Source organism: Morone saxatilis, unplaced genomic scaffold (genome assembly GCF_004916995.1).
Source record: "Morone saxatilis isolate NCDOM2014 unplaced genomic scaffold, NCSU_SB_2.0 Contig20, whole genome shotgun sequence".
NCBI classification, from domain to species: Eukaryota; Metazoa; Chordata; class Actinopteri; family Moronidae; genus Morone; species Morone saxatilis.
Window position 1 is genome coordinate 11,240,828 of NW_023339763.1, and position 18,217 is coordinate 11,259,044.

The 18,217-nt window shown below is 39.7% G+C and overlaps 3 protein-coding genes across 3 annotated transcripts in view; 2 read left to right on the forward strand and 1 right to left on the reverse strand.

Moving 5' to 3' along the window:
- caln2 (calneuron 2) overlaps window positions 1-9,859 on the forward strand; it is a 24,636-nt gene extending 14,777 nt beyond the window's left edge. Inside the window, exons 4-5 of the mRNA XM_035666977.1 lie at window positions 5,283-5,436; window positions 9,003-9,859. Coding sequence (XP_035522870.1) covers window positions 5,283-5,436; window positions 9,003-9,130 — 282 coding nt within the window. The 3' untranslated portion in view covers window positions 9,131-9,859. The remainder of the gene's footprint in view (window positions 1-5,282; window positions 5,437-9,002) is intronic.
- Window positions 9,860-13,648: 3,789 nt separating this feature from the next.
- sdf2 (stromal cell-derived factor 2) lies at window positions 13,649-17,085 on the reverse strand. Its single transcript, XM_035667033.1, has 3 exons — window positions 16,831-17,085; window positions 15,961-16,157; window positions 13,649-14,968 (listed from the first exon to the last, which is right to left on the reverse strand). The coding sequence occupies exons 1-3, from the start codon at window positions 17,015-17,017 to the stop codon at window positions 14,669-14,671; spliced, it is 684 nt and encodes a 227-aa protein (XP_035522926.1). The 5' UTR covers window positions 17,018-17,085; the 3' UTR covers window positions 13,649-14,668.
- A 259-nt stretch (window positions 17,086-17,344) lies between these two features.
- supt6h (SPT6 homolog, histone chaperone and transcription elongation factor) overlaps window positions 17,345-18,217 on the forward strand; it is a 16,348-nt gene continuing 15,475 nt past the window's right edge. The window contains exon 1 of the mRNA XM_035666269.1: window positions 17,345-17,494. The gene's annotated coding sequence lies outside the window, so the exon portion shown is untranslated. The remainder of the gene's footprint in view (window positions 17,495-18,217) is intronic.

Consider the following 18,217-nt stretch of genomic DNA (forward strand, 5'->3'; position numbering starts at 1 on the left):
CTCTTAATGCCAACAATCAATCTCAATGTTTAATTTTGTTCCACCAGAGAGGTCCAAAAAGGCCTCTTTCTCTGACCTTTTTGACCCAGGAAAAAGGAGATGACAAATGAAATGTCTCTTGTAGATGAAGAAGAGGACAAGGTCCTACACAGAACACACAACTCTTCAAGCCTCGCAGGGGATGTGCAACATTGCAAAAGTCAATATATGGTTCCAGTCCTGTCAAACATGAAGATGAAACAACACATGGCATAATATCAGCAAAACGGAACTACTAAAGAGTGGATAAATGTTCCTTAGTGTGAAATATCCAGTTTTCTTTGCAGCATCCCAATGACAGGGTCAGGATTTGGTATAAACAGCCTGATCCCATGGAGTCTTTCATCCAGTAAATGGCACGGGCTGCTGGTGGTGTTTTAATTGTCAGGAGGATGTTGTCTTGACAGGAGCTAGGCGTCACTAGACCCTGTAGTACCAATTTAGCCTTGTTTAAATGCCATAGTGTACCTAAGCATGGTTGCTATCCAGGTGCATCCCTTCATGGCCTAAAGTATGCCTTTTTTTCAGTGGAATACTTCCACATCAGAAAATATGCATTATATTCAGAAATCAGAGTGATGTTAGTTCATTCAAGTGACCTGAATGGTGTATTTGCACAATGAATCAGTGATGTACTGAGTTAGCAAAGACCACTTCCATAACTTCCATCTGTTATTGGGGCAAAAAGGATGTTACTCGCTGGTGGCTTGGCGTAAGTGGATACTGATGGTATAATCTGTGTTTGGCTTCTGCATTTGTTCACTTAAACAGCATACACGTAGAATAATGGGAGTGAGAACTGAGAACAAAATTATCAGTGACATTTTTGATATTGGTTGTTCATGCAAGACTTACCAAGTAAAAACGCCAAATATTTGCCTGTTATTGCTTTCTAAATGCAAGGACTTTTCAGGTATTCTCTGTTACTAATCCTTGTAAATTAAATATGTTGCTTTTTTTGAATGTGACTCTGTGACTGTCACTTTGGATTCAGTAACTTTTCATGAACCTTATGGGGGTGGGAAAGTTAACCTTGCGTACATTTTCCAAACTCATTGTTTAGTCCCTATGATTAAGGCCCTTTACTTTGTAAAAGCATCCAGGACAGGGTCTGTGTTTACCACAGGCTCTAGAAGGAGCTGAAATTGGTTGGGAATTAAATAAAAATGATGTTGTTGTTATGTTTAAAGATTGGAGACCTGCCACTGATTGGTCCCATTCCCATTCCCATGTGTCTTTGTCTGTGCTTAAATATTTATGCTATGCATGTTTGCTTGTAAATACAGATTTATAATTGCATGAACATATGTGTAGCTTTGGTGTGCATCCATGTAATGAGTGGTGGCTGTTCTGTGTCTGTATATATACAGTAGCATCACATGGTATTTGTCCTCTTTGTGCCCATGAAAACTCCTGAAGCTTGATATTGACTCTGTAAACAATAGTGTTTCGATACTGTAAACAACCTTTATTTATCCGTCTTATCAGAATGATGATGATTATGGAAGGAAGAGACACATTGAAATGACATTAAAACAGTCAAGCAGGTAGCATACTAAATACTTTAAATTACAACTTTACGATAAATATCAGGAGTTTCAGCAATAAGAGATTTCTGTGTAATTGGATTGTTGCTGCCCTACCTTGTTAACAAAAGAGTCACTATTATCAGTGAGGAATGTGAAGCACATTGTTACATTTAATGTGACAGGTAGAGATAGAAGGGCCAAGGAGCATTGTTTTATATAACAACCAAAGCACGGTTCAAAAATGGAAGAAATGGAAGACAGATAAGTATTCAGAAGATTACCTGTCAATTTAGGAATGCATTGGAGGATGACTTGGCTAATGAGAGTGTCCCTGAGAAGTCCCAAGTCATAATATCCATAATTTCCAAACCACACTAGAGTCTATATGAAAGCGTGCAAATGATATCTTTATTTATTGTGGGCACAATAAACACCCAGATAATGTTAAATCAAATGATGCTTTCTTTCACTTGAAGTTCAAACACTGGAAATTAGTGTATCTAAGTATCAATTAACCTTCTTGGTAAGTATTTACACAAATCTGACCTGGCTGAAAATGAACAAAAGATGGCAGTATTCACCAAACAAAGTACTAAAAGAATATTTTGTGTCTAAAACCTAATGGCTGCACTGCTTGTGACAGGATTGAAACCACTGACCCTTTTGTTGCAGAATAGTCTTTCTGAAAACTAGGCCATGCTGCCTTATTCCTTACCAATTGCCTCATGACACTAAGTGCTAATACACTAATTTCCATTGGCAATTTGTGAAAGAAGCTAATAGCTAAAATGCTAATTTCCAATGGCAATTAGTAGGGAAAGCTAATGGCTGATTTGCTAATAGTGAGTGTGTGGAAGAATTTGTTATGTGTTTATCAGTTGCTGCAGGGCTGACAACAGCAGTCTCACACAACAACACACACATGTTCACACTTGAACCGACATGTACACACACACATACACACACTGTCACTCCTTACAGACACACAGTCACAACAAGCACACTCACGGAGACACTCCTTCGCACGTAGACACTTGTGTCTAATCAGTATGCGCAGAGGTGTGCTCGTGCCTATGAGAGTAGTATATCGCTGTGAGCTAAGTGCCTGTAATCCTAGCCTAACACTACACATGCACACACACACAGACACACAAGTTTTTGTATTTTGTTGTTTCAGAATCAGTTGCCCTTGAAACCAAGTAGGGTATCTTAAATAGAATGATCTCTCCTCTTTCTTTCTTTCCATCTTTGTCTTTCTCCTCTGTCTGTCTGTCTGTCTGTCTGCCTGCCTGCCTATCTGTCTGTTATGTATCTGTCTCTCTGTCTCTCCCTATAGCATGCTGTTTAGTGCTCTTAGGTTCAGCTACTTGACAGCCCATCACCAGATTCATGGTAATGGTGGACTGGGCTATTCAAAGTCTGTCATCTACCAATCTCCTGCTTGTCGAGGATTTGTTTTTTTTTTTAGAGTCACTAAAAATTTATTTTGTCAGGTTTGAGCTGGAGCCACATCGCCAAATGCCTGCAGTCACATCACTGTAGGGAAGTTGGTTTAGTTGACAGTTAATTCTGCCCAGACGCCACTGCGTGACACAGATTCTCACATGCATACTGTACATCCTACAATATGTACTAGATTCATTCTGCAATTCAGATACAGTATGTGTTCATGGAAACAGCTAAGCCAACTGCATGTCACCACGTACATTATAACTACTGACAGTTATAGACGCTATAAGAGTCCTGAGTCATCTCAGTGTACTTGGTGTTTCAGCAGCTAACACCATGTGCCAACGACGCATAACAGCATGTTTCAGTGATAGTTTGGCAAGACTGAATCCTTCTTCCTACACTCAACTCTCCAACCCCACTTTAACAATATACTATAACAATATAGTGAAGCCTATGATAAACACCAACGCATCATCAGCACATCTGGTACTGTAGAGCAACACACAAAACACTGCAGTTGCAGTGCAATAGAGAAATGGAAAGAATTTCCTTTAATCTTGAGCATCTCAATAGTGCTCATTGTATTTGACATACACTATACCGTATGGGTGTAAATGATTGAAGATTCACTGAAGATTTAAGTTTTGATATACACACAAACCCACACAGGCATAATAACTGATTAGTCACACCTAAAAGACCATGTGGTTAAATAAACATACTTGAATAAAACTATCACTCATACTCAAGGAGAGTACTCAAAACACTATAAACTTAATATATTACTTAAAAAATAATTACACCAGACAATTACTGGTGCTGAGGAGCATGTCAACAAAATGAGCATGTCATTTTTGCAGAATAAAATCAAAAAGTTAAAGTTAAAGTATATATATATTTCTACAGCATGTCTGTGTCTCTACAGATACGACATTCGCCGATCAGCCATAACATTATGANNGTCATAATGTTATGCAGCCCAATATACAACACACTGCAATGCACTGTGAGTTCTGACACCTTTCTATTAGAACCAGCATTAACTTTTTAAGCAGTTTGAGCTACAGTAGCTCGTCTGTTGGATCGGACCACACGGGCCAGTCTTCACTCCCCATATGCATCAATGAGCCTTGGCCACCCATGACCCTGTCTCTGGTTCACCGCTTTTTCTTCCTTGGACCACTTTTGTATTTGTGTATATGTATGTTGGTGTAATATCACGCGACTGAATCGTATTGATATCTTGGTTACGTTCCACCGATTGCTTTGTTGCAGTGTTGTAATCTGACATTACAGAAAAGCCCTATAGGCAATAAATGGAGCTGGGTTTAATTAATTTTTTTGGGTCCTTGAGCATGAGAGATTGTGTTAGTTAGTTTTGAACAAACATTGCCGTGAAGCATGAGGATTACTGTTCCCTAGTTGAAATGAGTATCCCCTCTTCGCCATGACTATTTTATGTCTCTACTGCATTGTCTGCCAGTCCTGCTTTCTCCATCTGTGTATCCCATTATTTCCTTCATCTCAGTTTTGTCTGACCTCACTATCATTCCCTATTTCTTCATCTCACAGTATCTCTACTTACTCTCTCGATCAACCCCCTGTTTTCCCTGCTTTGCCTCGCCTGCCTCAGTATGTCCATCTGTTGTGCTAAACCAAGCGACTGATTGTATTTGAGGCTGTCAGTGAGGTAAATAATCTAGACATATATGCTAGTGGTTTGAGGATTGTGTGTGCATGTGTGTCTATGGGTTGTAGAAGAAATCTTCTGGGGGGACAGGAAGGACATGATGTTTTGGAAGGGCAGACAGGGAATAGGACAGAGTCACTGATTGGCCAGAGCCTCATAAATCATTTTAAACACAAACAAGCACACACAATTGAGAATGCAACCACCTACAAGGATGTAAATGTTCTGGTATTTCCATTGTAATTGATATGTCCATTAAACCAATTGTGCTTGCATTTATCCACCTATATGCACACACAGGTTTACATACTGATTCAGGCACCCAGAAATAGACCAGTGATGCATCGGCAGACATGCTGCCATTACATTACAACTGACGCATTTCCTACTTACATGATGTACCTGTACATAACATTTTGGCAATAAAACACAAATCCATACATGCCATCATTTCTTGCATCTTGCATCTTGCACATTTCACACCTCATTCTTATATTCTATATTTATCTGCCCTCATAAAGCCAGTTTGTGGATGACTGTGTCTCTGCATTGATCGCTGTGTGTCCCTGCAGTTTGACATGCAGCAGCTGTCTCTGGATGAGCTGAAGCAGGTGCTGTTCCACGCCTTTCGGGACCACCTGACAATGAAGGACATAGAGAACATCATCATCACCGAGGAGGAGAGCCTCAATGAAACCTCAGGGAACTGCCCTGAGTATGAGGGAGGTGAGGAAGCTGTTCTTTACTGTTATAAATACCTGTAGCCTACTTATTAAGGGTACTGTTATACTGTAATTAATATGATATCTTGCACATTCATTTGACACTGAGCGTATCCATGACCAACATTAATCTAAATAACTAATTGTATGCTTAATTGGGAAATACACTTATTTGCCGGCTGAGGGTTAGATAAGATGGATTCAACTCTCATATCTGTGCTCTAGATATGCAGCTGGAGCCAAGCGGCAATTAGCTTAGCTTAGCATAAAGAGTTGGAGATTCTTTTCTTTCCAAAGAACTACTACCCACATCTTTAACCTTTTTTCAGCAATTTAATGTAGGTCTGTTATGCTCACTGATGGTTGTTTCTGTTTTTTATGCGACTAAATCGACCAATCAGAGCAGCTGGAAGGATAAAGAATAGGGGATGTCCTCTTGCTATATAGCTAGCTAGCTGTCAAGCTACATCCATAAAAATAAAAACTAATTATCTCTAAATCTACCCTTTCAACATGAAATTGACCAACATGAGCACAATGACATGGCTATGACAGCAGCTAGCTAGCTTGGCTCTACAAAGTTCAAACCATGGATGTATAAAGAGAACTGGATACAGCGTTTGAGGTGGCGCTCCGGTCAGTACTATGAAAGCTGCTGCTCAGTGGAGCCACTGAAGCCAAAAAAGCCACTTCCTGATCTGGTAGTTACTTGCTGGAGCTACTTGTTGACGAACAGTGACGGGGTGTAGTGACCTTCCTGAGTCTCTGCTGGTTGCCTGGCAAGCTCATAATGACAAGACCCAAACAAATAATTATAGCACATACATTGGGGGATTAAACAAACAAGATGAAACATGTTAACTAGTGAGCTTGTGAACTGGACAGAGCCAGGGTATTTCTTTCATCCTGCTTCCAGTCTTTTGGCTAAGCTAAGCTTATTACTTCCTGGCTTTAGTTCTGTATTTAGGGCACAGATAAATCTGAAAGTGGTCTTAATATTCTCATGTATATAACTCTTGACAAAAAAGCAAATAAAATGTCTACTACTTCGTTTGGGCTAAATTTTAGGAAGGCAAATTCACAAATCTATATATAGTTACACATTTTAACATGAATGTGTAGTTGTGTAACCACAAGCAAACGCCACTAATTTACCAGAACAGTGTAGTAAGATAGGAGAGATGATGGAGGAAATAGAGCAGGAATATATTCAGAGTAGTAGTGTAGTGTGGAGGGTGATAGGGTTACACTTTTAAACACATATTAAATGACTTTCTAAGTTGCTTGGGAAAATTCAGTGTGAAATCCTTTATTTTTTATATGCTGCTATTTCAACATGAATATCCACCACACAGGTTTATATCTGTAAGGTGGTGATCCTGAGAGACAGATCAAGAATGCTGAGGCATATTCAAGAAAACAGATGTTGAAATTATGAAAACTATAAACATAATCATGTCAAAGTAATGCATACATGTCTTTAAACGTTAAAGCCAGGAATGAGGAATGGCTTGCTAGGTTTGAGTGCCCAAATGAAACACAGTTACTTCTTTGCTTTAGGGAGAAGAGGGAAACAAAAAACTTCCGCAAGTCAGACTAGGACAAAGGTAAAGACGGATCAAACATGCTAGAAAACTAGGAAAGTCTTAATGAATCCACTGGGTGCTGGCCTACAGTCTCGGGGAGTCCTAAAATGAGACAGCCAGGAGGAAACTTAGCGGGAAAGGGACAGTGAAGAAGGAGATAAGAGGCTAAAGAAGGGATCAGGGAACTGCTTGCTTGGCACTCTCTTTCACCATGTTTCTGGTGTTGAGGACAGGGCATGAAGTGCAGTTAGGAAGAGGAATAAGAACAGTAGAAAGATGTTGAAACAGGAGAAGTAGGCAGGGAGGGATAAAGAAATTATAAAGAGGTATAGAGATTTTCTTGTAAAGAGAAACAGCTGTATGGCTCCCCACATTTAACCCTCTTCCCACATCCTCAACTTCCCCATTTCATGCCTGCTTCCTTCCCATCTTCTTCCTGTCCAATGGGACTTTAGTGCCTTTTACAGTCCCTCTTAGATCCGCGACTCAGAGCTCTGACTTGATTTATTGATGCAGCTTGTGATTCTTACAAACTAAGACAAGGGGGCTGGCAGAAAGGAAACTTTTGGTTGTTGCTCTCGCTGCAAGGCCTGTTGGAGGACACATCTGTCTCTTCTCCTCTTCCTCTTTCAATCTCCAGAGATTACATCTTTGGAGGAAACAAGGCCTTTCAGCCCACACAGATAGGTAGCAGAACAAAAGTTGCACCTCATTCCTCTTGTCTTTGTTTTTGCTGCTGCATAGAGAGTATTAGAACCAGTTTATGCCTCTCATGTACTCATTTTTACGGAGACACTTCCACCAATAATCTAGGTCACAGAAATAAGCTGTAAAACATGGCAACTAGGAACGTAGCTGCCATTTTATCCATATTTGTTTTGGGTTCACCTTGAGAAACAGGTTAAAATCCCATCACTGTACACAAATCAGATTTTTTTTTAATACAGGCCCAACAGAAAAGCCTTTGAGGATTATAGAAAGAGTTCATTCTTCCCACGATTCCTTTTTAATGTTGAGTACTCGCCTTAAATGCCATCCCAAAACCATGTGACTTTGTAATTTATGTAGGCTGAACAATTGTATTGTTTATGGAATATTATTTGGACCTGATGTTTTCATTTCATCACTTAAGGCTATAGTTCAAAATGTTGAGAAAGACAGTTTGCTAACTTACCATGAAGACTGGAAACAGGGAAAGAGCTCGCCTGGCTCTGTCCAAAGAAATCTGTAAAAAGACCAAAGTGTAAAAACTACTACTCATGTTTTTTAGGGGTGGTTATGTGCATGGATGTATGGGAGAACTGGATACAGCGTTGGAGGTGGGGCTCCGTTCATTCCTATCAAAGTTGCTAATTTGGCGCATGATGCCAAACAAAACCACTTATCCAAATCCTCCCATTATCTGAGTGCAGTGATATGAACTATTTGAATAGGGATGAAACCAGATCATTGATTACAATTTATAGCTTAAGGTTTATGAGAAAAAGTATTTTTGGGCCGGTGTGTATCGCGTGACGTTGTCATTGCTGTCATTACACGCTTTGGCCACAATATCAAACTGTCTTCAAAGTTCGGTGCTCTTCCTTGGGGCTTGGTAATCTGCTGAACTATTTCTTGGTTGAGCGCAGTGACTTCTTGGAGTCTCTGCTGGTCACCAACTATAGGAAGTCTGTTTTTCTATTAATTAAACAAGCAGGATATAACATGCATCTGACAGAGTCAAGCCGCTTCCAATGTATGCTAAGTTGAGCTAACTGTCTCCCAGCTCGAGCTCCATATTTAACACACTTACATGAGAGTGGTATATATCTTCTTCTCTAATTCTCCACAAGAGAGCAAATAAGTGTATTTACCAAAAGTATTCCTTTAAACCTGTATTATTAGTATTAGTAACTAATCAATGAATTGACTAATCACCATGAAATGACAACAAAAATATAATCCTGTCTCTTATTTCTTTTCTCTTCTGTTTCACTCCACTCAGTCCATCCGAAGAAGAAGAATCGGCAGACGTGTGTCAGGAAAAGCCTGATCTGCGCCTTCGCTATGGCTTTCATCATCAGTGTCATGCTTATCGCGGCCAATCAGATGCTGCGGAACGGCATGGAGTAACCAATTGCACTGTGAGCATGGGGAGTGGACAGAACAGCCATGACCTCACATCTTGTCTTTGCAGCCAAAGCTGGACCAAGCACTTCTCTAAACAATCAGTTGAGTTTTTATTTTATTTTTTAAGTTTAATTTGAACTTACCTTGTAGAAGCAGACAATGTAGGTGAATTATAGAGAGATATATTTGTTTTGCATTGAAGATGTCACCATGTAGAGTTACTGGACTTATAAAGAAACCTGAATGGGAAAATAATTTTGTTTTTATATAAATCGTGACAATAAATAGTGGGTTTTATTTTGATGTTTTTAAGACGAAGACCACCCTTTAAACTTGATTTTCTAATTAACGAAAATGTTTATCAGGTGCTTTGAGCCATTCCTAATTTCAAAAACAAACAGTGGTTATTATGGACAACTGCATATTTACCCTAGAGAAGTGGCATTGAATGTGATCTGAGTGAATGTGGGCACATTAAATGCATAGTAAATCCCTCACATCATGATAGACACTTTTTGTGACACATCAACATCCTCGGCTCAGTCCACTAATCTTAGGGCACATGAAATCTTTCTGTGTATCTTCAAGGAGCACAACTCAATACTCAGTGAGGGACCACTTAAAAATCATTACTGTCCCGCTATCTCTACTCTTTAGTCTTAATACTGATCGGTTGATTGATTTTGTGTGGGTGTGTAATAGACAGTGCTGTCCACATACATAATGTTAGTTCAGGCTGTCTGAGAGGTGTGAAATGTAAGGTAAAAAACGAGAGATATCAAATCAAATGACAGTGGATCTATGGTTTTGGTTAACAATAGGACCAGGCTGAGAAACATTGTGATATTTTTAGTTATGTGTTGGTAGAAAATGTTTCACCTCAGCATCTCATTGTAATACTGCCCAACTGTGGTAAATATAAACCACACAAAAGCATGCCAGTATATACACTGCCATACCAAACATTACTGTCACACCAGTTTCCCATGGATTTCACTGTATATAGTACTACTTAGCTTGTGTAATGTATTATTCTTCTCAACAGCAGAATGTATGAAGGGTAGAAACTAGTGAGATAAATCAGGGATATACAGTAGAGCTGTGATATATACTGTTGGTACAGCTGTTTTCTTGGGTAAGGTTGCATCCTAGTGGTTTAAATTAGAACTGCAACTAAACACTTGAACGACCATGTCTACAAGGTGTTCAGAAGTGAAGAACAACACCCCTGAATTTGAGCTTTGATATGTTTCAGTGTCACAAAGGGCAGTTTGGTCTGTATTGGAATAGAATATGATTTTCCAGATTGTGTTGTCAAACCGGTGTACAGCTCAGGATTGGATGAGATTGAAGGTGACTGCTGCTGTACCTGTGGCAGTTTCTGGGGTCATAGCTATGTTTTATGGTTCAGACCGGATCGCACTACAGTTTTATAAAGCCTGCTGGGAGGACAATGTTTGGAAAGGACCTTGTAGGAGTTTACAATCGTGCTCCTCTTCTTTTATAATGGAGCCGCCTGAAGGTTGAACATCCCAATGACAACACAGATTAGATTTGAGGATGTTTTTCTTACATGGGTACAGGGCTAGGCGATAAAGACATGTCATTGTTTGTCTACTGGTAGTGGAATAGTATTGTAACTGTATGTTTTTATTCTTTTATTGTTTTTCAAAATTTTCCAAAAAATTGATTCCAGGAAAATTGTCATTCGAAACAGAGGTTACCTGAGGTTGATGCATTTAAAAGAGCCAGTGGTTCGTTATAGTGAACATCATATTTATTATTTTATCTGTGATTTTTTTTTGTGATATATGATATCGTAAAAATATTTGCATTAATATTGTGACGATTATTCCAACCAAATCGCCTGGCCCTATGTAGATGCCCTAACAGCAATGTTTGTTTATTCCTAAATTGCACGGTGCTCCTGGTGCTTGGACATTATTGATCTGGAGGCTAGTTCGTTCCCATTAATACCTTGGAGTGATTATTTGTTCTCTTGTCTTTTGCCGGGGTGGATGAAAGCAAAACTAGATATTCCTGTCAACCATGTGAGTTTATATGGGTTAGCCGAAATATAAAAGGGAGAGGGCTTTCTTTTAAAATGAAAAAATAGCTTTGTAAGATCAAGTATCACAGCAAAAATGTATTATACTGTAAATCAGTATGCATGTTGTTGTTTAGATTTCCATGTCTTTAAAAGGCAGGGAAATCCATTTAATATTTCTTTGTGGTGGCACAACCTTGGTTTAAATGTAGGTATGTATGTACTACTGTCATATTTGACTTTCCAGTTTATACTGTAATAGCCATTTTTTCTAGTTTCTACCAGCTATTAATCAAATCAGAGTGCAGGAGAGGGCATTTTCATAAATATGCAAATACAAGGTCACATCATCATCATCATCATCTCTGTTTCACATCATCTTGGGTAGAGTCTGTGGGCCTCACTGTGGATGGTTAAAATTAACATTGAATACAATATATTGTGTGTTTTAGTCACTCACTGCCTCATCGTCCTGTATAAACTGCTGTATAATGTATGCTACACGTATCCTCGTAAGTCAGTTTTATGTCTTTGATATTTTCAGCACATTGACATTTGACCAATGGACCATGTTTTCACCTTTGTCTATTAGCATCATGGTCCTTTTGAAACCAGCATAGACCACTTATCTTAACAATTCTCTAATAATTGTGCCATTCAGACATCCTTGCATGGCTATGTAAGGGGAAACTCGTTTGAAAGACCTTTTATCAACACTTTTAAAGTTTACATTATTATACTGTACATCTGTAACAGGACGGAGTCTTTTCATGATTTTCATGTTTTTGAAAGTTGCTTTTGAGATTTGTTTTTACCAAAACATGTTTTTACCTTGTAGATTGTATAGAGATAAAAACTAAACCCAGATATGTAATACAACCTTGGCATGCTGCTTAGAAAAGGAGAAAGAAAACAGCAATAGTCACCAACTGAATGGATATTTAAAATGCAAATAACAAGTTTAATCTGTTTAATCTAAAAAAAAATATATCCATATATGTTTATGCAATAAAACCTTGTTTTGATAGAAATATAAGGCATCTGTGTTTACTTGTGAAAGATGTTTATGCCTTTGCCCAAGACCAACAACATATACAAAACAATGCTCGCAGCTACATTAAAAGGTAAAACAATCTTAAAGATCCCTTCAAAATGCACATTAAGACGCACATAGTCTGCTTGGAATAATAATAATGTGTCTGCTGGACACAAGATGTCTCCTACTTCACTGTAAAGTCCATTCTCAGTGTGCACTAGTGGCTTCAAGTTGTATCAACAATTTTCAAAGTTTCATACTGGACTAGGATTGATTTACAAACTATTTGTGTTAATCACGCATGTAGGCCCCGTCCCTTAAAATCTGATATTCTATGAGCACAGAGAAACTTTCCACTTTCAGCAAATGAATGTAAAAACATCCTTCTCATGTTAAACTCTGCACAAATATCATTCTGCACATATTTTTGAGTGGAGTGGGACTTTAAATAAGGCTCCTAAATAACACATAACTTTTGGCAGACAATAAACTGTGAATGTGGAATATTTTCCCTGTTAATAGGTCTAAAACTATAAAGTGGGCTTGTGGCTTTACTTGTCACTTGTTATCATCTTTGTAGTGTCATTTTTAAATACCAACCCTAAAAATAGAATAACAACACAGCGTGGTTTTCACTGAGCGCCCCTCACTGTAGTTTCCCCGTGCAGGTACCAGAGCGTCCATAAGGGTGCTGTGAGTCAGAAGAGCACCCTCTTCAAGTGCAGAAAGCTCACTGTTCTGACACAACCTTCACATAATACATACAGGACATGTAGCACTACAAAGATAACTGCTTCGCGTGGGCTAACCTTGGCGGGTGTGACAGACAAAGGTTAACCTTCCACTGTTGACCTGATCAGCATCTTAAAAACTCTATTTAGCTTGATGCAATTCGTGATGGCTAGAGGTGAATTTACACATTTGTCAGCTTGTGTCACAGAGGAGTTTCCTGTGGAGCAGCGCTGGCATCCACACTCACTCTAAATCATGATAATTAGGGAGCATAGGTCAAACACAAGTGAGAGCAGCCTCATAGCAGATGCACCCGAACCCCATTAACCAGCAGATAATGAACCAAAACATGCCATTAACTGGACAAACAAGGCATTAGTGTAATGGCCCAGGCAGACATTAACAGCTTGTCTTACTGGCAAATCCTTTAGTTCATTCATCTTTGAAATTAAGGGGTTAGACTTTATAAGGTGACTCCAACCTGCTCAACCATTATATGAACGATCAAGGAAATGGACGCACCTAAAAGGAAAGTTTACATTGTCTGTGTATACTTTAGTACACTGTTGTTTAGCTTTTGTTTCATAATTCATGTTGGTAAATTATCAAAAGAGTCATGACATCAGTGAATGATTTGAAGTGATCATGCAGGAGGGACCATGTGTGAAAAGATCATCTCAACTGCCCAATAAAGAAGTCACACTGATAGAGTTATGCATAAAAATGTATTTAATATGAGGTATCCATTGCATGTTTGTAGCTCATATGAACCTCTGGAACAAAGAGTTTCTCTAACACATATGCATGCACAGACAGCATGACTGTAAAACACTGTACTTTCTCCCAGCACTTGGAAACTGATCAACCAATGACAATAAACAGCATCTAGTTCAATGATATACATTTAAAAAAAGCTGCTTATTCTCTCATATCAGATAGTGTGGGATACTTTATATGAAACACTGAAACTGACTTAAAAGGGGGAAAAAAGGTAATTTACCATAGTAACACTGCTTATCCGTTGTTTGAGTAGAATATGGCTTAGAAAATACCATAAAAACACAATAAAATTCTTGTGTTTCCAAAAGTTTAAAAGGCTCGACAATGTAAACACCTACTACTTCTTAAAAAGGATAAAGGCACAAGTGTAACAATGTTTTTTTTTTTTTAGTCCAACAAAAAACAAGACTCACTTGATGACTTAAATTGACTGATCTGCAAAACATGCACTGCCTTCTGTGTTGTAGCGTCACTGCTAAAGGCAGTCATTTAACAATAAATAACAGCTGAGAGGAACACCTCTTCTTGGATGTAAAGTGTCATAAACTGTAATAAAGAGTATTATTTATACTGTAAAACAGCCTTTTTCATACATTTATGTGTTTTTGTACCCATTAAGGCAAACAATGATGCTATTCAAATATTGTTAGCTTTCTGAGTGTAGCTGCTGGATCTCTGAGGATTCAAGTAGTGTTTCCTACAACACAATGAATGTGAGAGACATTGTTAAAGATTAATAAGATGAAGTTATTGTACCCTGATTCGTGACAGACTTTGGCACAGTCTCCTCAAAAGATGACAGTCAAAGGTTGATGAGAGAGAAATGAGACAGGAGAAGGGGCTAGGGATAGAGGCTGGCTGCTGGTACAGGGGTAATTAGGGACAGAGGTAGGAATACAGGGGTACACAGAGACATAGTGAGAGAAGCAGAGAAGAAAAACCGAGGTCAGAACTCTGTGTGTGGGTGACTGTAGTCTCGGCTGCCCGCCGGGCTCTCACTGGGCTTCATAAAGATGCCCTCCATGGCCTTCCACAGGCTGTGCTGGCTGGGGCTCGACATGGCGTGAACTTCCCTCTGACCATGGATCGGCCGTCCGTACTGCTCCCCCGTCACTGACAGCAGAGCATCCGTGGCCTTGTGGCGGAAGCGGACGGCCTCCTCGCGCTTCCATACAGATCCCCCACACTGAACCGTCCACTCGTCCAGGTGGTCCCCTTCTCCTTCATCGCCGAACGCACTCACCTCCTGTGGACGAGCGAGAAAGTGATTAGAAGCCGAATGGAAGGAGTAGAGGAGGTAAAAGAGGTACCTTGATTTTGTGAAAGCTTTTAAACACCAAATATGATGCACACCCTTTAGTCTCCAGTTAAGAGTGATGCCACTGATACTAATGTTATTTTACTGCCACGGCGATAATAGCTAATGTTCTGGAAACTTAGTAGAGAAACTGTTTACAGATATAATAAACCAGATAGGAATTTCTGTTTTAGTCAATGGACTTTGTCACATTGATGCAAACAAAAGTGCCATAAAATTGACCCGTTCGCCGATTTACAACATTGTCCACAATCTAATACATGTTCAATTAATTGCTACCTTGGTGTAAACAGTATACCAACATTTTACAGTCGACAAATTTCTATCATCTCACGGTACACATCTTCCAATCCTATAACACTTTGGTTGGACAGTGTTTTCACGCTTCCTCGAGACTGGAGAGGTTTTTGCTGACCTGAGGCTTGAGAGTTTGTTAGTTTCCTGAAGTGTAAAAGCTGCTGTCAACTCAAGTCCACTTCAAAAAAATGTGTTTAGTTTTCTCTAAATGTGAAAGGCAACCTCTTGGCATTTCACATCTTTCTGATTACGTATCAGGGCTGCACAATGTGGTAAAACATCATATTGCGATTATTCTGACAGATGTTGCGATTGTGATTAAAAACTATTCAAATCAGGATGATGTGAAACGTCTGGGGGTCTGTACCAAACAGACAAGATGTGTAGACCAGGGCAACTCTGCAGCACTACAGTACTTTATTCTAAAGCTGTTTTGTTACACATTTTACCTTTATCAAAACATTACAGCTCTTGTGATTTTGATAAAATTTCAATTAACTGTGCAACACTGCTACATAGTAATGTTACTGCAATTTCCCAATCTCTGCAGGGTGCCATGTGGATTGCAGCTCACATAATATTAAACCTGTCCTCTTTCCCTGTGTACTTCTCACACCACCCACCTGGTTGGAGGACAGCGGTGAGGCAAAGTAGTGGCTGTGCAGGTTACGGCCCGTGTTGACATGGGTGAGGCGGATCGTCTGCCCACACTTGACCGGGGTACCGCGATGGCACAAGGCGTCCCTTGTCCCTCGAACACTCCAGTAGCTGTTGCTGTCTTCCACTGCAGTCACCCCTGTTACAGACTGCTGTCCACTGCCTGTCTCACACACACATTAAAAACAAACACAGTGAGCAGAAAGCTGTGGCGTAGATAGTCAAAAGGAACAAACAAACTTGGATTTTGGCTGGAAAACATTTAATTTCGTTGATTGAATAAGTTTAAGGCTGTCTTGTTTTGACTACTTAATTTCTTCATAGGATCATAATCTGTAAAAACACTTGATTGTGTGTTGAGTTTGACTTTGAACCCAAAGCTTCAGGTTGGCAAACAGCGGTTCCAACAGCTCAGGTGGTCAACTTTAAAGTGTAGAGAGTCATACAACTACAATGCAGTGTGGTACAATATATTTATTGTGTTTGCCTTGGTTTAATACCAGAATCGGGTTGTTTTTTTTGTTCCTTTATGTTGTGCCATTATGAAATGGATTCCTCTCATAATGTGTAATAATATTTGCTTTGTAAATACCACCTAAAAGAGCTCATATGTCACCAGTCTTTTATCTGAGTCACTGTTTGCTTGTACACATAATGGAGTCATCATGAATCATTTAAAATGTCACACTGACACTGTCCACCCATTTCCAATGTTCGTCCAACAATAAACGTTTAATTACAGACTAAGTTAATGGCATATGGAGTTAAAGTTAGTGTAAAACCCGATGTAACTGTTCATTAATGCTTGTGTGTCTTTTTAATGAGAGGAAACTCACCGGAACCGTAGCGTACGTCGTGCGAGTGTAGTCTCACATTGTGTTTTATATTTAACAATTTAATGACGGATCCGCAGGTCACAAAATCCAGCTCCGTGCTAAGCGACAGTCCAAATATACAGGATAATAAGAATAATAAGAGTGCTGGCAGAGAGTGTGGAAGAACTGCACAGTTTAAGTTACCCATTCCTCCTACTATACAGCAGACAGCCTCTCTGAGATTTGTATTATTTTTCGCTACGTCATTAAAGTGGTACTGTATTGCAATATGAAGCTCGGGAAACAGCGCCCCTAGCGACCCGGGTGGGAACTGCATGGCGTTTATTGGGGTTTTTTGGTTTATATTTGGTTAATTTAGCGTCGCTGTGAGATATTTTTATATTTGCGATCACATGGTAGCATCCCCGTTCAATGTTAACAGTTGTTATAATGTGCGAGTGTTATTTTGTGGTTTAACTCGGTGTATAACCCAGGTGCACCAGAAGGGGGCGTCACCTCGCCACTGAAATGGATGGAAGTTCCCTCACTGCATCCCGGAATTGTCTTCACGCCACTCGCTCTCGGCCATTTTTTTTTTTTTACAAGAACAAGCTTCCCCGAAACACAAAACACACTCCCATTATCACTGTAAATATTCACGGATTACACCACCGCAGTGAGACGTGTAAGTCCAGATCCCCCCCCCGGTGGTCGCTGGCGAACTTTAGACTGTGCTGCGCAGCCACCGGCCGTTGACTAACGGTCGCTAACGGTAACGGTAACGGTAGGGCAGTTGGATGTTGTTGTCGTTCGAGCTAACGCTAGGCTAACGTTCTGCTAACGCCAGGCTAACGTTCTGCTAACGCTAACCGAAGCCTTTTAAGTTAACGTTAACGATCTTTAAACTGCGACGTTGACTCACAGTTGATCGGTTTCTGAAACGGTAAATGTGCCTCTGTTACTCCTCTTGTTGCCAGCCAGTGTAGTGTTTTTATAAAATGTAATTTAAACGAGCGATGTGGAAATTAAACACCCGCTACTTGTGTGTGTGTGTGTGTGGGGGGGAAGGTTGCTGGCTAGCGAACTAGCATCGTTGCTTTAGCCGGGTTGGTGGTTGCTAACGTCGAAGACTCGAAATCAGAATGTGACGTTAATGTTTGTCCACAGACCGCTCTTTGGTTAAATGTAGAGATCTCCTCTCGTTAACGTTAGTCACAGTTAGGTTTAAAGCCAGTAGCTGTAATGGTTGGTCGGCTCTGTCGATGTGTGTGCGCAATGCGACAGCGTTAGGTGTGGGGTGTTTTATTTTATTTTATTTTTTAAGCTAAAATGTAGTTTCGTTACAATGTTCTAACTTTATATTGTAACGATGATGTTACTTGATGAAGATATTCCTTTAATAGTCCCA

What these genes read in the sequence shown, in the direction of transcription:
- sdf2 (XM_035667033.1), bottom strand. Translation starts at nt 17,017, where the DNA reads ATGGGTAACTTAAACTGTGCAGTTCTTCCACACTCTCTGCCAGCACTC. An exon ending in CGACGTACGCTACGGTTCCG is followed by an intron (nt 16,158 to 16,830) that starts GTGAGTTTCCTC and finishes TGTGTGAGACAG; the next exon opens with GCAGTGGACAGCAGTCTGTA. An exon ending in CACCGCTGTCCTCCAACCAG is followed by an intron (nt 14,969 to 15,960) that starts GTGGGTGGTGTG and finishes GCTCGTCCACAG; the next exon opens with GAGGTGAGTGCGTTCGGCGA.